Below are 27,470 nucleotides of genomic sequence, written 5' to 3'. Positions count from 1 at the left end.
TAAATTTATTTTCAGATATAATTAAACTTAAATAAAAACTGAAATGTTTGTATGCAACTCATTTGCACAAAAACACTTGCCTTCATGACACATGTATTCAACCATACATATATAATTAACAGTAAATAACTTTCTTGAGGTACATTAAGTGACTACGTTTTATTGACTACTTTCCGCTGTTGAAACACTGATTAAGCTATTTCATGAGACATGCTACATTTCGGTAATTTGTACTGTATCTTTCAACATACCTTTTGGTGTTCATGCATGTTGTTGTTTTTTAAGCTATAACTTGTATTAAAGTGAATGAAAAGGTTCGCACTCCGCGCTGCAGGAACTGAGGCTCTCTAGCGCTACAAATCATGTTTGGTGTTGGGAAAAACTGCGGACCTGTGTATATATAGTTCTACACATCTCTAGTTAAAACCAACTTGAGGTTAAGAAAATAATGAATTAATTTGGGGGGGGGGGAATAAGGCTTGTGAACACATTTTCTTGTGCTCTGCAGGATCAGGTGGTGAAAGAGGACAGTATTGAGGCGGTAGGAGAGCAGCTGAAGGTTTATCACGAGCAGTTTCAGGAGAAGAGTCGTGAATATGATGTACTGTATGAAGAATACACACGCTCATCACAAGTAGGCCACATTTCATCTCTCCTTTACATGCATTGGGATCTTATTAACAGAGTCACTAATGGAGATGGTCTGTTCAATCTCTCAGGAGCTGCAGATGAAGCGAACAGCCATAGAGGCCTTTAATGAGACCATCAAGATCTTTGAGGAGCAGTGTGAGACCCAGGAGCGCCTCAGCAGAGAGAACATTGAGAAGTTTCGCAGAGAAGGCAATGACAAGGAGATTGAGAGGTAGTCTTGTTTTTCATTACACATCAGAGCACTATATCCATACAATCCATAATTGCCTGGTGTAACTTTGAATTCAAGTCATGTTTTGGCTTCTATATCAGAGGGAAACTTTTTCACTGTCTATTCAGAATTCAGAGCAACTCTGAAAAGCTGAAGTCCAGAGTGACAGAGATTCATGACAGCAAGAGGAAATTGGAACTGGACTTAAAGCGGCAAGCCACAGACAATCGAGAGATAGACAAGAGGATGAACAGCTTGAAACCAGACCTCATACAGCTGAGGAAGCTAAGGGACCAATACCTTGTGTAAGAACAGCCCCCATATATTTCTATTTTAATTTATGTAAAAATGTCATTTATTCCTGTGATGGCAAATCTGAATGTTCAGCAGCCATTATTCAGATTATCCTTCCTAAATCTTACATGCTGATTTTTTGCTCAAGAAACATTTCTTATTATTATCAATGTTGAAAACAGTTGTGCTGGTTAATTAATTAAAAATATAATTTGTATAGTAGAAAGTTCAGAAGAATAGAATTTATTTGAAGTAGAAATCTTTTGTAACATTATAAATGCCTTACTGTCTCATTTGATCTATTTAATGTATCCTTGCTAAATAAAAGATAGTAAATTTGTTGAAAAAGTTCTTACTGAACCCAAAGTTTTGTCAGTTTTTTTTCCATTGTTGAGTGAAGCCAGTAAAGACAACACAATATAAAAACATTATTTTGCGGTACACAGGCATTACTGCAAGCTCACAATAAATAAATAAAATTCTGTGACGCTGTAGATTCAGGATACTCTGTACACTGGTTATTTATTCACAGGTAACCGCTGGTGATGTTAACAACACTGATATTCTCTTTGCAGATGGTTGACTCAGAAAGGCACCAGGCAAAGGAAGATCAACGAATGGCTGGGTTTAATGAATGAATCAGAAGAGTAAGTTCTGTTCAGTCTATCTTCAGAAGTGCAAATAGGATGTATGAAGCCAGGCCCAGGTACATTAGTCATTTTGGGATACCCATAGAACACCACTTTGACAATCTGAACATTAATTTGGACATCACAGAGAATTTGGACGTCTTAACACAGACAAATTATAAAAAGGGTAAAAATAATCATGAACTTGACTCAAGATTATATCATCATATCTGTAAGATTCCACTGTCAAGCATATGGCATGCAAGTTTTATTCAGATTTTTTTTTTTACCTCATTTTTTAAAAATTCTATCAAATATTAAATTGAAAGATTTTACCTTGTAATTCTACAGAGATATGAGTGGATTTATGTATTGTTTGCCTTTGTATGTTAAACCACAGTTTTTGCCATGAAAATTGGCTTTTTGGTGATGACATGGCATAAAGATTTAAAATAAACAACAAGTAGGAAGGTTAACTAAATTATCTTATTGCACAAAGCACATAAATTAAATAAAATCATGATATTTTGGATCGATAAATCAGATATAGAAAAACAGTCATTATTCCACTTCTGACCTTTCAGCTTCTATTCTCTGTTGGACGACGATGACGATCAAGCACATCACGACGAGTGCTCCTGGTACGTAGGGGACATCAAGCGCACACAGGCGGAGGATCTCCTGAGAGGCAAACGAGACGGCACCTTCCTCATCAGAGAGAGCCAGACCCAGAAAGGCTCCTACGCATGCTCTGTTGTGTGAGTTACTGAAGCAATGCTCTATTCACCTCATCCAGATTCACATTTGCAACAGCTAGCGTTTGCTCCTTATTCAGAACCGGTTCCATTTTTAATCTAAAACTTTCTGTTCTGTTAGTGGTTCTAAAATGTGTTTTCTTCCACTACTTATTCAGTGGCACCGCATCACCAAATCTATAGCGCAAAAAAACATTCAGTTTGACTAGAAAAACGAATGATTCTAATGAATCGGTTTTTATTTTAGTGATTCAGAAACATTCAGTTCATACAGTGTAGTCCGACTCCTGAAAAAAAGACACTTGTGATACATTTCTTTAGTGAATCAAACATACAGCTTTCAACTAGCTGAGACTTCATATGACATGACAATATGCAGTTATTTGTCCGTAGTATTTCCTAAAAAAAATATATAATTATAGCAGTGGGGATTTCTTCTTTCTGCAAGGGAAGCTCGGCTTCCCCTATTATGTCAAAAAATTAATGGTCAAATATGTACTATTGTGTTAACATTTTATTGACTAAAAATGCGTTAGAACACGTTCATCTCGAAGACGAGTTCGTTCAGAATCAGCTACATATAGCAGGTCTGCTGACTTGATTTCCTTCTCATACATTCCCGTAGCGTCACAGTGTATTTCCCTGTTGAAGCCGAGCGTCCATTGACTTCAATGGGGCTGCTTTGAACAGTTTTTTTCAGTGCTTCGAAACGAGACGGTCATTGGATAAATGCTGCGATTATGTCCCGCCCACGGACGCTCAGCGTCCTTGGGGGTGAATGGAGCAGTGGGCTGGCCTGGACTCCGGGCTTCTGCGTGATGATTGGAGGGTCTGTCGAAAGACTGCATCTCCTTTTGATTGATAGCGATTTTGTACTATAAAAAGTCGCTGACGCTGAAGCTATTCAAGCTCAGTCCCATCGCGGATTTTGCAAGTGTAGTCGAAAGACAAACTGCTGCAACCTATTTCTTGGTATTTGCTTAGCGCAATTGCTAGCCAATTTTCATCATACATTTCACACAATTATACACGACCACATTCCTTGTTTCAGTTTAACCTAATTCACACATTTCCCCTGCTGGCCATTGAGAAGACACTGGTCAAGTCACTGGAGAAGACGCCTAGTTGGTACGACAGGGTCACAGAGCATTTTCTTTAAGGAACGTTGGGCAGAATTTACGTATGAATAAATGGACAATTTTTATGATGTAGGCCGAAAATGAGCTTCCCCTCTTTGAAAGACCAGCAGGCGCCACTGAATTTTACCAAATTTTTTGTATTGCTGTTTAATATTATTGGATTAAATGTATGTAGTCTCTAAAACGACTTTAAAATGTCTCTAAAAAAGGTCCTTTAAAAAGTACTATACTTAGTTATTCAATTACATTAAAGTTATTGATAATATTAAATATCTTAGCAAAATAACAGCCTAATGGGATTTTATTAAACTTCAAAATGCTATGAATTAAATAAATGTGAGTGCTGCATGTTCAGAGTCTAAATGCAGTGCAGATTCAGAGCAGTTTGCAATTAATAAATATAGCACATTTATGCCAAGCATTTGCTTATGATCTAATGTTGATGAATTATAACAATGTTTACTTCATGATGTAGATGGTTAAAACAGTGTATATTTTATCTCCCTCATCTTTTTGAACTAGCAGCTGGAAGTAGTAAATCATAGACATTTAAAAATAAGAGTCCTGATGTATTTTGGGCTTGTTTATTATTTTCATTCACAATTTGATTGGTATTTTGGTTACACAATAAACTGTATCTAGCATTTAATTCAATGTAAATTCTTGTAGCTTCTCTCTGGGCCGCCTCGTCACAGGAACGAAAGATTAAGAATATTATTTAACACATTCAGTATATAGACATAGGTGGAGGTGGGAAAAAAAACATTTAAATAGATTTCCATGAGATAATTTCAAGTTACTTGTCGCTTAGCAACAACCTACACATCCGAAATGATTAATAATCCTAATAATCCTTTAAAAGTAGTGATTCATTTTAAGAAAGTAGCAATTCATTTTAAGAAAAGTAGCAATTCTTTTTGGAAAAGTAGCGATTCATTTAAAAAAAAAATAGCGATTCTTTTTCGAAAAGTATCGATTCATCTTAAGAAAAGTTTTGATTCACTTTTAAAAAAGTAGCGATTCATTTTAAGAAAAGTAGCTATTTTTTTTCGAAAAGTAGCGATTCATTTTAAAGGTCCCCTGACATGAAATTTTCACTTTGAGGTTTTTTAACATTAATATGAGTTCCCCTAGCCTGTATATGGTCCCCCAGTGGCTAGAAATTTAAATCGGTGTAAACCGAGCTTTGGCTATCTTTCTCTGCCTTTGAGAAAATGAAATCTGAGACGGGCTGATCTTGAATCTCCTCCGTATGACGTCATACGGAGGAAAGGTAACCTCCCCTTTCTCTGCTTTGCCCGTCCAGAGAATTTGGCTCGCCCATGAGAAAATGAGCTAGGAAGTAACGTTACGAACGCGCGAGCGGGATTTGAGTTTTTCCTCGAGAGATATCATGGCTTGCAAACGAGCAAAGCATGGCAGTTGATCAGTGTTCGGATGTACAAATGAACACAAAAGTATTTTTTAGTTCCTTCATCCGAGCCTCTGAAGACACAATGGCTTAATTTTATTTTCTCTGGAAATGCGCCGACACAACTTCCCAAAGTTTTGTATGGTCCAAACATTTCACCGACGACTGTTTCCTCAAGTTGGGCCAATACAGAGCTGGCCTCGATGAACGTCTGAAAATAAATCGACAATAAAGCAACAATTTCTGATTTGTAACGTTAGCCTAATTGTTCAAGTTCAAAATCGTTCAATACTGTTTATGCATCAGTAAGTCAAGCCAGTGACTAAAATATCAACTTCACATCGTTTCTTTTAGTAGGATGAAAATAATCGTATTTAAATTGTGAACAAATTATATACAGAAAGCGATCAAAGTACAATCTTTCCACACAGCGTGTTTATCTGGACAACTCGTTATTAATCAATGACGCACGTTACACTGCACAACGAAGCTCTTACTGTATGTACATCGTGTTTCCATTGGTTAAAGCATTAGAGAGAGCAGAAACCGAGTTGCAATGATAAGATCTTCATTCTCGCAATCAACAGACTGTCCTCTGCTTGCTCAATGCTCAACATTTTATGTGATGGGAATAGATCTAAATACTTTAAAAACTTCTCACGATTTGTTAATCTCGATAGCTGTTATAGTAAAAACGTATAATAGCTGTAGTAAAAGTATTCGAGAGAGTTTCACATGTAATACGTAGCTATTTCATATGCAAGCATGTCAGCCAATCACAGCAGTGGCCGGTTACACTGAATCTAGTGAGTCAATGATTCAATGACCCATTCATAAAGACAGTCGCTTGCTTTGTTCCTGAATGAATCAGCCGTTTGAAAGAATCGATTGAATGAATGATACAGTGATTTGCCGCCCCCTACTGCTGTTTTTTTATTTATTTTTTATTCAAGTATCTTTTCAGTTATTTAAATAATTTAATATTTCTATATTCAACTAATCTCATGACATCGTTATTATGAATTTAAATGTCACCTTTTTGTTCTTTTATGCCACCTCTGCAGTGCAAAGATGTATTTTGTTGATAGGGATTTCATTTGTTTGGTAACTTATTCTTCCTGATTGTGTCTTATTATTCTCAAATAAATAAACTCAATTTATAAATATAAATTAATAAATTTGACATTAAAGATGACACATTTAATAAATTTAGAAAAAATGCCCTTACAAAGGTTAAAAAAATGCCCGGCAAAGTAATTTTAACCGGTGAGTGGATTCTAACTCAAACACCAAGAAATCAACAGTTATGTTTGTGATTGGCTACATTGCTCAGTGCTGGAAAAACATGTTTTAAATGGAAACCTATCCGAAGCGCAAACAGAGATACGCACTGGATCGTTTGCAATATCTGTTTTTCCAATTTGCTATTATTACGGAGAAAACTGATCCTAGACCAGCAGTTATGTACAGCTCTTCTCTCTAAAAGCAGTCAGAAGCAGCTGCAGTCAGTGGTTTGAGTGAGAATGTTCCACGCTAGTCTCGAATCCGTGGCCATGGGAAGGTTAAGCCTTGCCCAGCCTTACACACGCTTCGCTTATGTATATAGATTTAGTAGTATCAGCACAATAAACTTTTTATCTTGCCTTTTCTCACATATTATTATTGTATCAGCAAAATCCAATATCGATCAACTTCTTAATTCATATATTGATATATTAGTACAAACCAATTTCAATACGTGTATATATTAAATAAAACAAGTCAGTTGCAGTTGAATGTGTGCTTTAGCCTGTTAAGTAAAATAATCTGAGATACAGGATTTAATTTGAAATGGTATATGTTTGTTTAAATGGACATATGGTATTCATTTTATTTGTGCAGGTCTCAAAAAGTCTAAAATTTTATTTTAAAAACTCGTCTGAAATGTCCTATTTAAATGTAGCCAGAAGTGTTAACGAGGAATTGGAACTGGAATCGTCAAATACTTTACGGTTCTCTTCCTCAGTTGTGAGCTACACTTCCTTAATATCTCCCTCTCGCATAACACACGTTCTTCTTTTTCAACAGAGTGGATGGAGAGATCAAGCATTGCATGGTTTACAAGACGGCCACAGGTTTTGGATTTGCTGAGCCCTACAACCTTTACGGTTCCTTGAAAGACTTGGTCCTGCACTACAAACACACCTCTCTGGTCCAGCACAACGACTCACTGAATGTAACCCTGGCCTACCCGGTCCTCGCACAGCCGCCTAGATGAGCACCCTGACACGACACTGCCGAGGACACGCATATAAAGCATGATTAAGCACATTATACAGAGCAAACTATACTAACACCGAACTTTTACGTTTATCATAGAGAACAGATAAGCACAGTATATTATCGTAAGTAAGCGTACGGCTTTTTTGTAAGCCCATAGTTTTCCGTGTCAAAGTCAGCTGCAGTAATTACGGTAAGATCACAGCTTGTGTACTCTGTATTTGTTGTCCCAATACAAGAGAGAGGCAAGTGTCACATGACTCCATGAAAGCTCGAACTAGTGCCGTAGTCCTGGATATTTTCGATTAGGACATGGGTCAGGAATGAGATGAGGAATTAACTGAAAGCTTGCAGCTGTTGATAATCAATCTTTTAGCTGTTACGCTGCGTTCAAGCCATGTCGTAATTACCGTAGTCCTGAGATGACAACATCTGATTTTCTATTCTGAGCTGTACCGTAATTACGGTAATAACAACATGGCCTGAACTCACCTTTATGTCACTGTGTATTTGTTTGGTAGTTCGCTTCTGTCAACCATATCAATAGATTCCTCTTTATGTGAGTTGTCCTGTAGAAGATGTGAAATTATTTTATATATCAGATTTTGTTGAGGGACTCTGAAGTCCTTTTAGCTTCTAATCTGCCTCTTAAAAGCTAGTCGTCATGGTGAGAATAAATAGCCATCAACACTCGTGTACTTTTATTTGAGATTTTACACCACAGCGCCGAAGTCTGGCATCTTAATGGTTTCTGTGGGCTGGTATTGGTGCTTCCTGCTATATTTTTGATTCTTGGAACATGAGAATGATGCATAGCTATAGCGAACCGTTAAGATCCAGAGCAAAACAAACGTGATCCCAAAGCAATGACGCCCACAGGAACTTTCACTCGCTTGGAACGGTTTCAAGGGGCTAAGCAGGTTATTCAACAGGCGCAAGCAAAAATGGAACTGAAAAACACCTGGATATGATTACAGATTTTTTAGGTAATTATCAGGTGCAAGTGATATATTGTGGAAGTAAATAAGTCCTAATGGTGGTTGGGCATTTTGTAACTGTACTTCCCCTAGTGTTTCATGGCATCTTGGGCTTGTGCTGTGGCTCATCTTGTCAGATGATACACTGGTCTGTACATCATACAAGTCAGCTGGTTTAGAAAGTACCATTTTTTTGTGAGTGATCATAAGCAGAACCAGATAGCAATTTTATGTTTGCTTACTAAGAATCAGTGATCAAATTACATTTTTGAAGAGGGAAGTGGTTTTAAAGTGCCTTCTGCCCATATGTCCTTGAGGAGCTTTCCTGGGATTGGGGCAGTACAGAATGCTTCACTTCCATAGATTCACTAATCAGATATTCATGCCACACACACACACACTCCTCGAACCCTAAAACCAAAAGGAGGATCATCCCATCAAAGGCATTCTGTTCAGTACTTTAAAATAAAATGCTTTCTAATTGCAGTTGCATTGGGAATAGCAAGTTAGAGAAGACCTCTTATTTGTCATTAAACATAACTCTTTATTTGTTAGCTTGTATGCTTTTAATGAGGTTTGGTCTTAACCAGTATGCACTTTCATGGAAGTTAATTTGAGGTACCTTTTTAACAACAGGAGTAATTTCATCAATTTTTAAGGCCTGTTCACACCAAGACAAAAATTGAATGTGATAAAGATTTTAATTTGATTGAATGGCTGGTTATGCTGTGAGTTAACATTGTGCAATTCTGAGAGAGAAAAAAACGAGATATAAACTCGCATCGATAAAAATTCACAATTTCCTTTCTAATTGGTTTTATTCCGTGGCAGAAATAACCTTACACATATTTAACAATAACTTATAAACTGCTAAAGACTGACCTACGAAAAGTTGCATAGTGCTTTGGTACATGGTAAGCAGAGTATTTCTTCCTTTTCCAAAAGCGCCACAACTGTCAAAGAGTGAAATTACACTTTTATTCAGCCCATTTGTGGTTTTATAAGCATTGGTCTAAACACACAAGAAAATCTGACTGTTCCGAACATGTTGGTGTGAACAGGCTTTTATTCTGGATACATTTTAATAAATAAAATAGGCTATCAAATACAGATGCAGTGCATTTCAGTTTATTTAAAGGGCAAGTTGAAATACTTTAAAACCTTGAAACTTTACATTTGCCTAAATCTCGTATATTAATTCTTCGCTTTTGACATCCTCCTTTTAGATGGATTCATTTTTGTTTCTAAATCCACAACAGACAATAAGGTTTTAGTTTTGTAAGCGTTTTTGTCTGTATATTCCGGTTTGTTTCATCCTATCGATAGGATGAAGTTGTTTTGCTATGACGGTGTGGAGTGGAGCAAGAACAGAGACACTGGTTATGATTCCTTGAATGTGCTGACTGACTGACGTCAGGTCTTTGAGAGCACAGAGAATGAGCCAGAGTGTTGGATGGGACGAGTTTGTGTGAGATAAAGCAGTGGAGTAAAATCCTCTAAATGCACTATACAAGCACATCTTGAGGTGATTATGAGTGAGAATTAATGAAGCTTGACAGTCTTTATGAGCAACAGAAATAGGTTAGGTACACATTTTAGTTACAGGCCTATAATGTCATAACGTGTTATGATCGTGCCGTAGTGGGTCTGTTCTTTGTTTTTATTTTCTTTAACTCCTTTTTAAAGAGAAACTATAATTGTATGTCAAAGTTTTGTTTTTTCATTGTAAGTAATGACCTTACGGATTCAAAGATAAGCTAGCTTGAATATCTCTCTTCCATTCAGTACAGTTACAAATGTTTACATTATCTAATTAACCAAATAGAAGATGTTTTCAAATGTGCTCTGTCTGTCAGACAGGGATTCTTGTCTTTTTTTTTTTTTTTTTTTTTGCCTCTGCTGTTTTAAACTTGAAGATTTTCTTTCCCTTCTTTGTTCACTTTAAACAGTGCTCCCTCACCTCACAACATTTTCTCTGAGTAAAAATGCAGCTATGACCCAGAGCCAGCTTTTTCTTTCCATAGCAGACATATTTTTCAAGTTTCATAGAACGTTTCATTTTTGGACTTTAATCATTCTGACAATTATATCCTGATTTCTGTCCAACTTCCCTCTGTAGTCTCAGTTAAAGCAAGAACTAAAATTAGCAGTTCTTCCCCCCCCCCCCCCCCCCCCCCCCCTTCCCTCTTTCTATGACAAGATATACACCGAAAAGTAAGATACAGCAGGGCCAAATGTTTAATAGACATGAATTTTTGTATTTAGTGGTTATGACATAACCACTGATTATCCTTCACCTCTTTAAACTAAATGATACCTTACTGTCTTGTTTCCCCTGAGTGCATGAAGTAGCCTGTTGAAGATAATGCACACCAAAGTGCCATTAGACATGGAGGATGGGGAGCACTGTTTGTTACCCAGTACATTGTGTGTGTGTGTGTGTGTGTGTGTGCGCGTGCGCGCAAACTTCATGTACATACTTTTTCTCATTTTACTACTTCTGTTCTCTCCAGTCTGTTTTTGGGTGCAGATTTTTCAGTGTTCAGTTTGCATCAGTGTTTGTCTCTCAAACAGGTACACAAGCATTACAGAGATATGGCTCTTTAATAGATAGATGGAATTATTTTTAAGACAATAAAAAGATATTGAGTCTATTGCACCTTCTGGTCTGTCGTCATCAGTTTGATCTTGTGATGTTATTCAAACAACTGTTGCTTTTACAGGGAATGTCATGCTGAAGCAGCAGAAAGTGTCATACCTCAAACTTGTTGGGTCAGTAGTCATTTGACAAACACTTTGGCATGTGTCCTTAGATTACCTGGGGGTGGAAAATCTGTCCTAATATAGGGACAACCTAGAGAATGTTTCGAATTCAAAGTGACCAACAGCTGGATCAGGATGGTTTTAAATCATTAAATATACTGACCTAATGTCAGATGTCTGAATTTTATGCAACAATACTTTTAAAGTTGTGTGAAACAGAACTTCCCCGTTATGGCGAATATCTAAGTGAAACAGCTTCTTGAATGAGGAAAAAAAAATGTAGGGCAGGACTTGGTTTGAATTATAGATTACGAGGGCATATGAATAAAACAAATTAAATATATTCCAAAAATTCCAAGTTTTGATTTCACAGTGTCTTTAAAATCTACAGTTTTATAATATGGATCAGTCAGTTCTGTATTCAAAAATGTGGCTCTGTGTGAATGCTACATGTATACATACATTACATCTGTTTATGGAGCTTTGACACGGATGTCATTGTTCAGAGGAGCAAACTGGCATAAACAGCCCATGTGATTGTTTACACCAGTCATGTATAAAGGTCACACAGAAACAAGACAGTCTGCATATTCATTATATTTGACACTTTTCTGTAAAATACAACTCATTTTAGAACCTTCAAACTCAAGAAGACATTTTTTTGTCATATATGTTGTGATGCAGTGTGATCCAGGTAGACGAGCAATGATTATGTCAGTGATCAAATTATAAACAAGAAATAAAATTGTATTTTATAATGTACAATTATAAAGACAACAAACTGATCAAGTAAATATTAAAATTGTAAGCAAATAAGTTTCATGATAATAAATGATCTTAGTCAATAGATAATAAAATCCAAAGTAGTGTATCTAACAGATGAAGATTGTGACAATCGGAATATAGAGAAAGAAAGGCCCAAAAGAAGGAAGATATTGCAGAATAAAAAGAGACCAGAAAAAAAGCCATGCGTCTTCTGAAACCAAACATTTTAAATGCTGTGTATGCGTTAAAGGAAGGGACTAGGGAAAGTACCCATTCAAATTGTTTGTACTTCCCTTCCAACCAACAAGGATGCAGTCAAGATAAAAGGCACCCTAGCAGGTCTGATTAGGTCACCGTGTCCTTGTAAGAAATTGTGGTTTTAAGACCTCGAAGAGAATATAGCAGATCTTAGATTACTCATGTCTGCAGAGATGAAAACGGATGCACTTTGATACCCTGGCACATAATGCAATCAAGTATGAAGGGATTTACAGAACAGCTTTTAACTGTAAATGGAGACCTTAATTAAAATGCTTTTGTTAGAGACAACATATATCACCCCGTCCAGTCCTTCTTGGGGTGTCCTGTGAAATGTTATGTGGGATGAGGGCTGTCCATACAACAATACATTGAACAGGGTTTGAGCCCATGTCATTATTCACTCAATCAACATCATACATGATTTGGTTTTAAATATATGATTTTCTTTGCTGTTTTTAAATGATTCCATTATCATCAAATAACTGCTTAGCCATCCTATTTCTTATTCATACAGTTTTTTTTTTTTACTTGGAAAACATTCATCCCAATCATAATCATAAAACATAACAATCACAATACAATATTTATATTATTTGGAACAGAATCAGTTCCGTTCGATGGACATGCTGCAAAAGAAACAAAAGTTAAGTGTGGGGTGCACTTTAAAAAAAATTGCATGATCAATAAGTTGTGACAACATATGTTTTTACATTGCTTTAACTCATCAAAATATTACAAGATTATACAAGAGTCAGTTTAATGTAATTGTAATTAAGTTGAAATGACTTAAACATCCAAGTTGACTGGACTGGATTAAGGCAGCACATTTTTTGTTTTTACAGTCTGGACAGGTCAAATTTGCTTGCTCTCTATTTATTCAGCATTATCCGCATTGTGAGCCCGCTTAGAAAATTTGAATTCAGCTGTTCATGGCATTTTGTCTGCCTTGGTGCACCATCATTCACACACTTTTACGCCTCTGGACAGAGTATTATCTCTTTTTTGTGTTGTACTACCTCTGCAGTGCAGGCAGTTAACTCAATGGGGAATGTATTAAGGGTGGAATATCATCGAGTCTAATCGAATAAAACTGTTTCGATGACGGAAGAAACTATTGAACGTATAGGGACTGTCACCCACTGTGGCATTACCCGTGCAACAGTGTGAGTTTGGAATAACACTGCGGTCACAAATCCCAAATTTAATTATGTTGCCATTTTGGTAGTTCAATTGGGAAACATGTACATTTCACGGTCAACTATCATAAAGTTTCACTGCAAAAAAAGAAAGAAAAAAAAGCAACTTTTCAGCGCAGTCTTCCTCGTGATAGTAATAATATTTTGTGGCCATAATAAAAGTCTCCAGCATTTGCAGTGTTGGGTTTTGCCGGATTTTACTGACGTCACGTAAATACACCAATCAAAATCTCGGCCCTTCGATATCTGTAGCAGGAAGAAAGTTTAAAATGTTGTACACTACACATTTTCATTCAGAAAACAAGGCAAGCAGGTGACCAGGAATCATGTTCGGCTTTAAACTGTCTGTGTTGTTCTTCGCTGTATTGTCACTGAGTAAATGCAGCGGTAGGTTTGTTTACTCCTGTAAGTATCCACCTTCACAGTGGTGCGACTCTGAAGACATTGCAGCCGAATGTGGGGTAAGTATCGGGGGGGGGGGAAACTTACGACTTACTCCATAAATTTCCTAATATGAAACCATTAGATAGCCTAGGTTTTTGTATTGCTTTATTGGCAATAATTTTACTTGCACGAAAAAGTAAAAGCGCGCATTTGAAGTAATAGATACATTTAGCCTATGCAAATTGCCCTGAGTATATTTAACGTAAGCTTCTCGTTTTGTTTTCCGCTATCTGGGAAATCCCGAACTTTTTGGGCACTGATCATTTCCCTTTATTCTCTTCTTTCTTAGGTGCTTGAACAATGCATGAAGTTTAACGTGACAAAGCCCAACGCTGACAAAGTGAATGTGAGCCTGTACTATGAGTCTTTGTGTCCTGGATGCAGAGGTTTTCTTGTAGAACAGCTCGTGCCAACCTACATTATGCTGTCAGACATCATGAACATTGATCTGGTTCCATATGGAAATGCACAGGTATATTTACGCTGCCCACTGCTGCTCAGACAATTTACCCTTTGTACAAACAGCACATAACTGCTATTTACACTTTGTGTGAATAGAATCTATTTCTATTTGCATTCAACATGGTGTAAACTAGAATATATTTATTGTATTTGACACAATGCAAATATAGTACCTAACACAACTTACACAGTGCAAATAGCAACCAATTTCTTTTACAGTAAAAGATTTTTTAAAAAGGCTCACATTCATGTAAGTTACATTAATGTTAAATGCTGTTGCTCACAATTTGTTTTCATAATAGGAGAAAGAAGATCAGGGGAAGTACACCTTCATCTGTCAGCACGGAGAGGGTGAATGTCAAGGTAACATGATTGAGGTGAGGTTTTGCTATTTATTTCACCACTCAAACATTTTAAAAGCAGAAGTGGATTGGTGTTGTTAACATTGAACACATCTTGTTTAGAGCTAAAAATAGAGGTATAATAAATGTAATCTTTCCTGTCAGACCTGCCTGTTGGATAGGTTAGGTCTGGATGAGGCTCTTCTGGTCATTTTTTGCATGGAATCAGGACCAGATGTGCTGAAAGCAGCCCAGCCTGTAAGTAGTCATTACTATTTTGCATGCTGTTATTCTTCCTATCCATCCATCAACCCTGTTGCAATGCAATGCTAATCTGTACCTCCCATCTCAGTGTCTCGGAGTCTACAAACCCGAAATAACATGGGATTCAGTCATGAAGTGTGTGACGGGAGACCAGGGCAATAAATTAATGCATGGAAATGCAGTGAAAACAAATGCTCTGAAGCCCCCTCATGAGTATGTGCCTTGGATAACCATCAATGGAGTAAGGAAGTTATTTGTTTATTTATAAGGATTTTTTTTTTTAAATCTGTGTAATTAAATGGCTCAATGTTGTTCCTGCAGGAACACACAGATGATCTTCAGGATAAAGCAATGAATTCTCTCTTCAGTCTTGTGTGCAGTTTGTACAAGGTTTGTTTGCAACCTGAGAGGTGCCTGTTAGTGTTTAATACCATTTCAGTGTCTTATCCTATCAACAAGGAGTCCATCACATGACCTATTTTTTCTTTGTGTTCATATAGGGTGAAAAGCCAGCTGCTTGTACTCAAGGGTTGAAGAAGAAAACCACCAGTTACTGCATGAAGTAATCATTAAATCTGATAACAACACTATTCATGTCAGGAATGGAGAGATTATGTATGAAACATACATGCTGAAATGTATTTGAATATTTTTTGTTGTTGTTTCTTTGTCCATATGTATATGAAAGTGTCATTTTGAACATGGTTTTCTGCTGCTGACTACAACTGGTGATAAGACCATATTTTTATAGTCACGTTTTAAACCACTTTGTATGCATAAACAAAATTAAAGTACATTTCCATCACTTTTGCACTTTTTAAATCTCATTTGCTTGTGTGTTAATGATTAAGAGGGAAAAATCATTGCTAAAGTGAACTTTACTCGAGAGAAATGCTTCCTCGATGGTTTTAATTTTTTTTGCTTGTCTACATTTTTGCTTATCATTAACAGTCTTTCCACATTATTTTGACCAACAAAGTGAAAATACTTTAGGGTTTTTAACTGATATTATTAACTATCGTTAATATAATAACTATTAATAAAAAAAAGCGTCCGAAGATCAAGAAATTATGTCCTAATAGCAGGTATTCAAACGGGACGAGATTATTGATTGAGGTCAAAATGATGTGGCGACATTCTGCGCACATTGACGCAATCTTGATGCTTGTGAGCGCAACGTCATTTCGCGCGTGACTCGTCACCGGCTCCTTCAGGCTGCTCTGGTTCCGGTGGTTACATGAATGAAATCTAATCTAAAGATTTAAATATGTTAGTGAGTTAAATTGCAGCTGAATTTAGGCCAACAGACACACAATTCGGGGATATCGTAGCAACTGTAAACATCTATCTGAGAGTATTAAGGAAGATGCATTCCTTTCCATTTTAAGTTAACACTTCTCAATATTTAAATATATTTGTGTATCTCGTATGCCATTTATTCTGGAGTAAAGGAACAGAAGTGGCGAATGAAGTCGTCGAGCCGTAACTTGAGAGGAATTTAAGTTAACTCGGTCTAAACATGATATCTCGTCAGAGTAAGGATTTTCTCATAAGGATCGCCGGTTACTGGAAGCCGCTTTTCAGAGGCAGATTTCTGATCGTGACGAACACGGTGAGTTGTGGGGGGATGTTGGCAGCGGGCGACCTCATCCAGCAGACTCGAGAGACGCGGAAGACCCCCGGACGAGCACGTGACTGGTGGCGTACAGGTGACGAGAAAACAAATTATCTGTATGATATCACACACAAAGTCTGGCTTGTTTAAAAATATACATCAGCTCATGTTTGTAATGTATGTGCCAGTGCGTGACACGAAAAACTTTTAACTTATTCTTTTAAAGTATCGTGTGACTGTCCTGTCGTGAAAGTAACGCGAGATTAATGAACTCTCGCGGTGTTGCGCCCTCTATAGGTTGTATGTTTGCCGTCGGATGCTCTATGGGTCCTTTCATGCATTATTGGTACCTGTGGCTCGACAAATACTTTGTTGGCAATGGCATAAGTAATGTCTGCAAGAAAGTGTTTACTGATCAGATGGTTGCTTCACCAGCACTGGGGGCCTGGTACTTCCTAGGTGAGATATTGCTGCTGATTTCCATTCATTTCTGTTTCTCACTGTAATATAATTAATAAAATTCTGATAAACATTACACCTGTTTTATTTGTTTGTTTGTTTTTAATGAAGGTATGGGTATGATGGAGGGTCAAACTTTGTCTGAGGCACAAAGTGAATTCAGAGACAAATTCTGGGAATTTTACAAGGTATGTTGCTTTGATAAGCATGTGTTCTTAGTTCAACCTCAAATTATGTATCTTCTTGGCTGAGCTTTTCATAACTTGCTTCTTTTTAGGCAGATTGGTGTGTTTGGCCAGCAGCTCAAATGGTAAACTTCTACTTCTTGCCACCCAAGTATCGTGTTCTTTATGTGAATATAATTACCCTGGGATGGGACACCTACCTCTCCTACCTCAAACACAGTAAGACATGTTTGCATCTATCTCATAACACAAGGCATAACTAAAATCCATTTGTAGTATTTACTGAACAAAGATGGTGTTATATAATTATTAATCTTGTCTTGGTGGCCAAGTTTTACTTTAGCGATTGGCAGGTTTAAAATGAAAGCATGGGTGTGAGCTTCCTTTTGACAAGTGATGCATGACATTTGTGTTTTTCAAGGAGACCACGTAGAGGCCAAACGAGAAGCTGAATGAACTGAGTGAAGATGTCCGAAGAGGAGGAATATTTCAAAACACTGCTTTGATCACACAAATAAAAATAAATCAGATTATGTAAGACTGTTAATGTACAGCTTTCTGTATTTTATTTTATATAATAGAATTAATAGAATTTTATCCAGTAATGCCAGGTACATTGCACATTTGTTTTAATGTGTTTGTATTTATTTTGAATAATATAAAAGTGTTGAATGTAATTTTAAATAAATTTAACTGTCTGAAATCAGTGTATTGTTGGCATATGAAGAACAATTTATAAAATCATACTGTTTACAAATATATTCTTATGATTTCACCAAGTACACCATGTTCCTGGATTAATATCATTGTTCCTGGAACAACTTTCCAATCAACCATTCAGATTTGAGGGACAAGTTTACAGTTTGTTTCAAGTTTAGGCTTACAACCAGGGTTAGGTGCTTCTACATCAGTGTTATTCACCTATCATTTCCCCCCGATTTTTAGGGATTAGGTTATGGGTAGGGTTAGGTTTAGGGGTAGGGATGTGGTTTGAAACATATTTTCGGACAGGAATGTTGTTCTAGGATCAACAAAATATGTCGACCCAGGAACAGGTCTTGGCAAAATCACGGTGACTGGTATAGTATACAGATTATATAGTTATCGTCCTTCACTGTAAGAAATATTTTCATTTTTGGTTAAGCATGTTTATAATCAAAATAATGTGCCAATATTACTGTCATATATACTGTATGAATGCTGAACCCTAGGCATATGCTGCATAAGCAGTAATGTGGCTGGTTGTTTGTGCTTCTAGCCAGTTTCTGTTCCAAAGTTATGTTGTTCATAATTTGCCTTAACATTTTTACCTAATTATTAATTTCATTTTTTGATGAAAATGTTTGCTAGACACTTTGATATCTACATTGCCCTTATTTGACACTGTTTTGTAATGGAAGACAATAAAATTATTTTGTGTTTTGAATATTATAATTTAGAGAATGATTTTTATACATCATAACTTGTACTTTGAGGTTAAAATCCAAATTTGAAGGAGCACGTTTACTCCTCTATCAAGGCATCCATCTTTCAGTGGTGTGTGTGACAGTCCTTGACGGCACGTGAGCTTCTCTGCAGTCAGCACAGGCAAACCTGCTGAGTGAGAGTGGCAGGACGCTGTCTTCATAGGGGCTTCCAAACTGATAAAACAGGTGTTCTGACGGTGTTCTCACAAACAATTTGGTTTGGAGCTATTTAGGTTACTTGCCACAGGATTGGTAAACAACCTTTTTTTGGAAGTGACCAGAATGTGCAACTCTTGGATTGAAGATATGCTTCAAAATTATTTGAAGAAAACCACCATACATCTTGCCATGTCTTCTCAGTTTTAGAAGTAAGTGTTATTTGTTGCACACTTTACTGTTGTTTATTTAAATGATTGTTTTGTTTATTATTGATTGGTGCTTCATGTTTCTTATTTCAGGAACCTGAAAATTTGAGTTTCTACTTTTTGAACAAATCCAGTTTTGTTGTTGTTTTTTTATTCCTGAAACTGTATTTTCAGAAGTGCCTCCAACAATTGCTTTCAACAATATGAAGAGAAGTTCTTCTTTGAAGTCTTTCTGGACATCAGAGGTAGGTCCTATCAGTACATCAGCGCTCACAGTTATCCTCTCTGGTTTGACTCTTAAAAGATAAGTGTAGATTCACTGTGACTGTGCAGATTATCACAAATTTATAATAGGCTACAAAATTAAAGCGTACCCTAATATTTCCATTATTATGCATTATATTATTCAAGTAAAAAGCAAACTGTCTGGCAAATTAACATTAGGCCTAGATAGTAGGCTATTATTAGTTTATTATTGTTACCTACCTTGATAGTAATTATGTCAATATTACAATTGTCTTTTGTGCTGTTCTGGAGAGAGATAATATGTAGGTGTATATTATTTACTTGTTCTGTTTAATTCAGAGAGAATGGGACACTGTGAACCAGCAGGTTCTGCACGGTTCCAAACCCATGCCCAGTCACCGTACAGTTAAGAGGACATTTTCAGGGGTCCTTCAGCTTCCCCGTCTGTCCCGCCGGCTCTCGGCTCAGGGAGATTCAGAGATCACACCACGCAAGGCCATCTTCTGTCTCGGCAATGGCATCGCCAATGGCCTCGACTTCGATGCTTTTCAAAGTTCCTGGTAAGCCGCTCTTTTGTTTTATAAAGACACTTTGAATCACTTAAACTTAACCTGTAATCATTTGTCGAAAGGATTTCAATTTCAATCGAGTCCTTTGTAGCCTACTGTTTGTGAAGAAGAACGAGGAAAATCTTGTTTTTTTTTATCGTATGTTGTAATCAAGTGTAAGGTTAGAGGAATTTTACACTAAAACAGATTTTAGTCGATAACTTCGTCATGTAACGTTAGGCCTACCTGTTTTCAAAATAGTGGCTTCACGTCAGCAACTTTAGACGGAGGCCAAGCACATAACCTACTGTTTCTATGTTGTTTCTTGACTATGAGGTATAATGTCTTGTAATTTAACATAATGTTCACTGAACTACATCAGTATTGTAATAATTGTTGTTAAATTACCACATATCCCTATAATCAGTTATTCGTTAATTGATTTAGTATCCGGAGCCAGAGACGTGTTGCATTAGGCTATATAGACTGCAGAGGGAGCTGTTCTCTAAAGACCAGAAATATATGCTACCTCTGACAAGAAAACAGTCAGGACAAAAAATCAGTAATAATAATAATAATCCGTCAGAGTCAGTAAATGTGCAGTTACACATTATGATTATTTTTTTTTAATTATTTGCCAGAATCACTTTTCAGGTAACTTTAGTGGCAGCTGACATCATTAAGATATAAAATAATAAAAAGTCAAAAGAAGACAAGCATATTCTTTATTCACTAGGTTAATTGTTCATTGCTTTATCATTTAAAGAAATGTTGCTATGAACTATAGGTCTCCTCTAATGACTACCCAAATACTTACCAAGGGTTAAAACTTCAATTTTCCCCCACATATACAGTGGCTGCAAAAAACTTTTTTGGACACTTACAGCAAGTCACACTTAAAAAATCTGAATGTCATTGCACAGACAAAACACCAAACCAAGTGACAACTGCAAACAACTTCTGATACAGCTCAGCGCTGGGCGATATGACCAAAAAAAAAATCATATCTCTATCACTAAGGCTGCATTTATTTGATCAAAAATACAAACAGTAATACTGTAACATGTTACTACAATTCAAAATAACTCTCTTCTAATTTAATAATGCTTATTTAAAATGTAATTTATTCCAGTGATGGCAAAGCTGAATTTTCAGCATCATTACCCACACAAACTCCTTCAGAAAGCATTATAATATGCTGATTTGGTGGAATTCCACATTTTTTGTGGAAACCATAATCATTTTTTATTTTGGGATTCTTTGATCAATAGAAAGAAAAGCATTTATTTGAATTGGAAATCTTGTGTAACATTATAAATGCCTTAACTGTCACTTTTGAGCAATTTAATTAATCCTTGCTGAATAGAATTATTAAATAAAAAAAATATTCCCGACTCCAAACTTTTAAATGGCAGTGTATGTTGTTTTGTATATTGGAAAAAAGTAGAATTTTTTAATATAAAGTTTTAATAATAGGTTCAATGTCTTGTTTTGTAATGCAGAAGACATTTTGAAGTGTATCTAAAGTATGCAAATCCTTTTTCGGGGGCCCACTGTATGCATATTGTTTTTTGCGTATACACAACTCATCTGGCAGGGAACTTCTTCCCCTCTGATAATCAAAGCCCATGGGGCCCGTGATAGAGGGCCATCGTGACATGAGCCATGCTCTCTGTCTGACTTTATCTGACTTTGCTTTTTATAGTCAGAGCTTTCATGTGACTTCTCCTGGTAAACCTAGAGCATGTGAAAGGCATACGCATTTCTCGAAGGGAATCTGTTCGCCCTGATCAGCTCTGCGTTGCGCCGCTTGTGCTTTGGCTTTTCAGCACGCCAGGGGACTGGAACAGGAAGTCATTATAGACCAGGAAACACTGGACCTCGCACACTAATAGTCTTAATGCGGAGGTGGGGCCACTTAGAGAGCTCTATCATGGAGTCCTCTCATTGTAAATCACACTGCCATATTTAGTCTGTTGGAGGGAAGTCTTCCAAGTTATGTAAACAAAGCGAGTTCACGAGGGGAGATGTTCCATTGCTATGATGGCTGGTTACGTTAATGTGCCTGTGATCTCTGAAGCAAGGCTGGATTTCTCAGCTCTAGTGAAGGGTGAGAGATGTAGACTGTGGTTTTTGTGTTGAGAAAGCAGTGTGAGTGAGCGACTCATGCCATGACTAGACAGTCGTTCTGCCAGTTGTGAAGACACAGTAACTCTGCTGTCATGAGTGACATGAGTTCGGAAGAGGAGAGAACTCAGATACCCTCGCATCTCAAGCTTAAGGGAAACTCTCCCACTGGCTCCCCCAAAATGTCTCCGCGGGACTCTCCTCGGAGTTCGCCCCGCAACTCGCCTCTGCTCTTCCGGAGGCTGATGATGAATCGCAGCATTGCTTTGCAGAGACGCTTCACTTTGGCTCACACTCCCAGGTAGGATCTGAACTCTTCTGCATCGTTTATTTAGCATCTTACCGGGAGGCTTGGCTTCACACACACACACACACACACACACACAGGAGTCTTGTGGCACAGGCATCTACGTAACAACACATCACATGGCGAATTTTGTGGCTGCTTGAGACATTGCCCCCCGTCCAAATTTTGTATTGATGCTAACACTTCTAGCTAAAATTTATAATCACTATAATCAAGGAGGTGGTTTGTCTGCTGTGTGGAAGCATAAAAAGATGTCTTTGTTTGGGAAGATGTCTTGACCTGAGGTATTTATTGTCAGCCTATCTCATCAGTGATCGAATGAAGTGCTTTTTTGCACATAGTTATTCTGGTTTTGTCTCTTATGCCTGGTAAAGTCCAACCTGGCAGTAAAATTAACTATGAGCACTTGACTTTCTGAGAGAAAAGGCTTTGTTCTGCGTTGTATAATTTTCCTATTTTTTATTTTTTAGATATAAGTGCATGTATGCAGACTGCAGTGCTGGAAGCACAAAGCGTGACCTTTTTATATTATAATATTTTTATACTATAAAATGTAGTAGTTTATTTTGGCTACTTGACAAAAAAAATGTAAAGTGTAGTTTTTGGACCTTAATAGACCCAAGTCAGCATTTGTGTCAAATAATACTTGTTAGGTTGTCAACGTGGTTTGTAAGTTCTGCAAATTATTGGCCTTTTCTGGCTTAAGTTTTTTTTTTCTCTCCACTATTGTTCAAACGATTGGGGTTGATAAATTGTTTTATGTTTTTGAAAGAAGTTACTTTATGCTCATTAAGATGTCATTTATTTGATCAAAAATATTGTTTGTATTACAATTTAAAATAACCGTTATAGTTTAAAATATAATTTATTCCTCTGATGGCAAAGGAATGATGTCAGTGTCACATGATCCTTCAGAAATCATTCTAATATGCTGATTTGGTGCTCAAGGAACATGTCTTATTATCAATGCTAAAAACAATTGTGCTGCTGCAAAGAAACTCAAGATTCTTTGATGAAATATAATAGAAAGTTCAAAAGAACAGCATTTATTTGAAAAGGAAATATTTTGTAGCATTATAATCGTCTTTACTGTCACCTTTGATCAATTTAATAGTAAAAGTTTCTTTTAAAACAATTCCTGACCCCAGGTTTTTGAACAGTAGTGTGTTGCACCTAATGCAAATTAGCAGACATTTCAACAAGATGTGAATGTTAGAAAAGATGATGCCTTTCTTTCTTTCTTTCTTTCTTTCTTTCTTTCTTTCTTTCTTTCTTTCTTTCTTTCTTTCTTTCTTTCTTTCTTTCTTTCTTTCTTTCTTTCTTTCTTTCTTTCTTTCTTTCTTTCTTTCTTTCTTTCTTTCTTTCTTTCTTTCTTTCTTTCTTTCTTTCTTTCTTTCTTTCTTTCTTTCTTTCTTATTGTCCTCAAAACACACTAAAAGTAAAGAATCACATGATTCAAACTATGTAAGTGCTATCAATAAAACCCAGTATAAACCCGTAAAACTGCCCTTTTGGAAGTCATGGCCAAAATACATATCTAACGCCTGTGCCTTTGACATGTTACAGCCTCTGTTTTGAGTTGTTTTTGCGTCTGTTAAACTTCCAAGATTTGAGGAAGTCAGAGCCTGACAACACTGTAAACATCCCCAGCCATACACGCACATGCAATAAATGTTGAGAAACCATCAGCAGAGCTCAAAGGAGGTGTTATATTTCAAAACTATGAAATAGACATTACTTCAAATATTTGTTAACTGATTACAGTTATCAAGTATTTTGCCAAGAGGTGACCACAAGTGAACTCAGAAGTTGTTTATCAGAGAATAAATCGGCCAGAGAACAGTTTCAGCTCAAATGTTTAAACACAGGTCACCGTGTTCAAGTGGAAAGAGTCAACCTGCCATCCGTCTAATGGACACTGAAGCAGTTCTCTTGGCTCTGTGAACAGTGGAAGTCCACACAGGTCAAATGTGACTCTTAAAGCTGAAAAGATCTTTTGTGTGTGTGTGTGTGTGTCAAGGATTTGGGAGAAGAAAGAAACAGGCTGTTGGAGAATTATGGCAGGATGGTGTAGGAACAGGAACGATTAAACAAGCCATATCTCTGTCAGAATACTGTCCGCAAGAGATGAAGCAAATCAGAGCAAAAGACTTTATTTAACATTTAGTGTCAGGAACTTGAAAGTGTTTTAAACAGAAACAGCAGATCTGTTTGCTCTGAGAAGTCCTTCCACTGAGTGGTTAAATGTATCTTTTCTGGTTCTTAACTCCGCTAGATTAGTGCATCTCACCGTAGCAAATATTTTGACCTGTGAATCCCTCAATATTTAGGGAGCTGCACTTACAAAGCATGTGACTTCAGTGAACTAACACAATCTGATATGTGGGTATTTTAGAGAAGAACTATAACTTCCCCTGATTCTTTACCACCTGGATTTTGACAAACATAATTCCAAGAGTTTGTCTTTGTTGTTGCTGCTTCTGCTTTAACAACTTTTCAGAGATGCTAGATGTGTTCTGGATCCAGATCTTGTGTGTAAGGCTCACACTGCTCTTGACGTTCTTGAGCGTTATGCTGTCATGTGCTGATCTGCCTCTCAAGACTGTTTGGCCTATATCAACAAACCTGAGTTCAAGCGCCTGCAGCAGCCCTCATCCTCCCTCACCCTCGCCTGACCCATAAACAGATCAACCCAAACTTTCTATCTCCTCTCCCCCTGTCACGTACAGGCTGCTGATTCATCTGCACTTCTTTTATAATGACTGTAGGCTCTTCTGTAGTAGGATAGTTGATGAATAAACTATGTTTCAAGATTGTTAATACAGTTATATATATATATATATATATATATATATATATATATATATATAATTTTTTTTTTTAAATACATAATTTTTTATTTAATTAAACAAATTAAAAGAGTAAAACAAAATGAAAGCAACAAGATCAAACGTAACGGTGTGAGCCATACACAAACAATACCCGACAATGATGAAAGGAAATGAGGAACTTAAATAGACATGCAATTAACTAATTACTGGTAATTAATGTCCATGGTAACAAATGACTGGTGGGACAAACTAGAACAAAGGGAACAGGTAACTGAAGAGAAACAACTAAAAGTCCATGAAAATGAAACTAAAGAGAGCATAACTGTGACAATGCTATACAGAAAATGTATGGAAAAATGTTGCTTAAAACTGCTTTAGACGTTAAAAAAAGCATGTCACTCTGCAGGACATTTTTAGGTATTAAACTATTTTGATTATTTAACTATTTAAAATATATATATATATTATTAATGGTAATGATTCTCTTTCTATTGTGTGGAGGCCCAACACAACAAGACAATACATTTACTTTACATTTCTGCTTTTAGGTATATGTGTATTTGAAGTTCATGATGAATTACCACATTCACCTGAATTACTAAAAAAAATTATCATTTGGGTTTATGGACAAAATATAAGAGGAAAACGAATAAAGTAAATTTACAGTAAAATGTCAACCGCTCTAAGATTATATATATTTTTGTCCACTAGAGGGTAAAGCTGAGTAGCTTTTCCTTATCTTACTCCTTGACATCGTTGTCATTTTGTAATAATCTTGTTCTATTATTACAGACCATGCAAGTTTGTAAATGTAAAGATAACACTTCAACTTTTTATATTCTACTCAACTTATATTAGAAATATTTTTCCTGTCATAATTCCGAACACAACAAAAATAAGAAAGAATAAAAGAAATTTTTAAATTGAAAGTTGAGTTCAGAATGTGGAGCTGCTGTGTGTACATACCAGCTCCCTCAATCTATTGGATTTAGTGACACAGTGTCATTATTTCGCTGCAGGCAAGGTTCAGTTAGTGTTGCATTTGGAAACAGGCCAGTGATGTGTAGGACTCAGGCTATTACTTTTAGTGCGCTTGAAGATGGTAAACCAGCAAGTTGCAGATGTTGAGGTTCAGGACACTCCATCTCTCACAAACCGACCCCTGAAAAATACCTTATATACACATGCAACAGTGCTGCAGAGTTTCTCTCTCTCTCTCTCTCTCTCTCTCTCTCTCTCTCTCTCTCTCTCTCTCTCTCTCTCGATCTCTCGATCTCTCTCTCTATCTCTCTCTGTCTCTCTCTCTCTCTCTCTCTCTCTCTCTCTCTCTGTCTCTCTCTCTCGATCTCTCTCTCTATCTCTCTCTCTCTCTCTCTGTCTCTCTCTCTCTCTCTCTCTCTCTCTCTCTCTCTCTCTTCTCTCTCTCTCTCTCTCTCTCTCTCTCTCTCTCTCTCTCTCTCTCTCTCTCTCTCTCTCTCTCTCTCTCTCTCTCTCTCTCTCTCTATCTATCAAGGCTGGTTGTTCAGGCCAGAGTTTAGTTTCAGGGCTTTGGATTCAGAGAATGGCACCAGGAGGCTGGATGGGACGGCACACTCTATGGAGCATCTGATGGGATTATGAGCCACAGATTTTCAGACTTTTATGCAACTAATGAAATATCAGCAAATACCTTTTGATGTTTAGGAACATACTTTTTTTGCTGGGCTAATTTTTTCCCCCCTTATTCTCTACCTTTAAGGACTTCGTGAATCAAGAAGGTCGAAATTAGGAGTGTTGCGATTTCCTAAGACTTCACCCGGACTGTAGAGGCTATGGTAGGCCTTTATGCAGGCGATATAGTGGCCTATTTAAGTTCATGTCAACTTTGAGTGCCCAGCTGAACTGGCATCAGTGTTACATTCAGGGAAACAACTGAAACACTTTCGCTCTGCTGAGTTTTTGTTCAGCACATGGCTTCAAGATTGTCACAGCATTATGTTTCTCAGCGGATGGAGACCCTGGGCACATAGTGGACATGAGATCAAGATAAGAAATCATCTGAGGTGTTGCTTTTAGTTGTCACGCTCTTGCTGTCTAAAATTGGAAACACTTTCCCAAGTTGTAACTTTAGTATTCAAAAGCTAACATAATCCTCTCTCACAATGAACAAAGATCTTCGTTTTCCCAGGAAGACAATGCAGATGAACTACTCAACGCGACGGCACTCATGCATTGGGTATGTATATGACAATGACGGTGTCTTCACCTTCAGTTGAGTCGGTCATATGCTAAACTCACTTTTAAGCTTCAATTTTAAAATGTCATTGATTATATAATGACCTTGGTTGAACTCTTCTAAAGTGCACATGTTGTCACATTATGTAAATATCATTTTTGCTGTGTTGATAACATTTTGAAATAACTGCAGAATGAGATTTGCTCTTTGTGTGGATATGGTGTTTTTCCAGTGCTGCAGGCCTGACAGGTTTTTCTTGTGTAAGAAAGTCTTGAAGCAAACCA

At 36.9% G+C, this 27,470-nt stretch overlaps 4 protein-coding genes across 10 annotated transcripts in view; all 4 read left to right on the top strand.

Moving 5' to 3' along the window:
* Positions 1-8,184, top strand: part of pik3r2 (phosphoinositide-3-kinase, regulatory subunit 2 (beta)) — a 43,103-nt gene extending 34,919 nt beyond the window's left edge. For all 4 annotated transcript variants that reach the window (XM_056235424.1, XM_056235425.1, XM_056235426.1 and 1 more), the window contains exons 11-16: positions 509-634; positions 720-862; positions 991-1,167; positions 1,732-1,803; positions 2,370-2,543; positions 7,158-8,184. In XM_056235424.1, the coding sequence (XP_056091399.1) occupies positions 509-634; positions 720-862; positions 991-1,167; positions 1,732-1,803; positions 2,370-2,543; positions 7,158-7,347 (882 nt within the window). In that variant the 3' untranslated portion in view covers positions 7,348-8,184. The remainder of the gene's footprint in view (positions 1-508; positions 635-719; positions 863-990; positions 1,168-1,731; positions 1,804-2,369; positions 2,544-7,157) is intronic.
* A 5,407-nt stretch (positions 8,185-13,591) lies between these two features.
* On the top strand, positions 13,592-15,632 carry ifi30a (IFI30 lysosomal thiol reductase a). The gene is made up of 7 exons (XM_056235519.1): positions 13,592-13,772; positions 14,045-14,227; positions 14,520-14,594; positions 14,724-14,816; positions 14,911-15,063; positions 15,144-15,212; positions 15,323-15,632. The coding sequence occupies exons 1-7, from the start codon at positions 13,638-13,640 to the stop codon at positions 15,386-15,388; spliced, it is 774 nt and encodes a 257-aa protein (XP_056091494.1). The 5' UTR covers positions 13,592-13,637; the 3' UTR covers positions 15,389-15,632.
* A 597-nt stretch (positions 15,633-16,229) lies between these two features.
* mpv17l2 (MPV17 mitochondrial inner membrane protein like 2) lies at positions 16,230-17,587 on the top strand. Its single transcript, XM_056235518.1, has 5 exons — positions 16,230-16,531; positions 16,735-16,896; positions 17,008-17,084; positions 17,174-17,300; positions 17,503-17,587. The coding sequence occupies exons 1-5, from the start codon at positions 16,342-16,344 to the stop codon at positions 17,535-17,537; spliced, it is 591 nt and encodes a 196-aa protein (XP_056091493.1). The 5' UTR covers positions 16,230-16,341; the 3' UTR covers positions 17,538-17,587.
* A 1,157-nt stretch (positions 17,588-18,744) lies between these two features.
* pde4ca (phosphodiesterase 4C, cAMP-specific a) overlaps positions 18,745-27,470 on the top strand; it is a 46,522-nt gene continuing 37,796 nt past the window's right edge. The window contains exons 1-3 of one of the 4 annotated variants that reach the window (XM_056235473.1): positions 18,745-18,915; positions 19,087-19,157; positions 19,498-19,718. In XM_056235473.1, the coding sequence (XP_056091448.1) occupies positions 19,116-19,157; positions 19,498-19,718 (263 nt within the window). In that variant the 5' untranslated portion in view covers positions 18,745-18,915; positions 19,087-19,115. Of the gene's footprint in view, positions 18,916-19,086; positions 19,158-19,497; positions 19,719-21,674; positions 22,135-26,822; positions 27,187-27,470 lie in introns of those variants that run through there. The other 3 variants (XM_056235479.1, XM_056235474.1, XM_056235476.1) reach the window with 3 other exon arrangements.

This window comes from Rhinichthys klamathensis, unplaced genomic scaffold (genome assembly GCF_029890125.1).
Source record: "Rhinichthys klamathensis goyatoka isolate OS25496 unplaced genomic scaffold, OSU_Roscu_1.1 h1tg000422l_1, whole genome shotgun sequence".
Lineage (NCBI taxonomy): Eukaryota > Metazoa > Chordata > Actinopteri > Cypriniformes > Leuciscidae > Rhinichthys > Rhinichthys klamathensis.
Note: the sequence above shows the minus strand (reverse complement) of the source record. Positions and strands in the feature narration are given on the sequence as shown.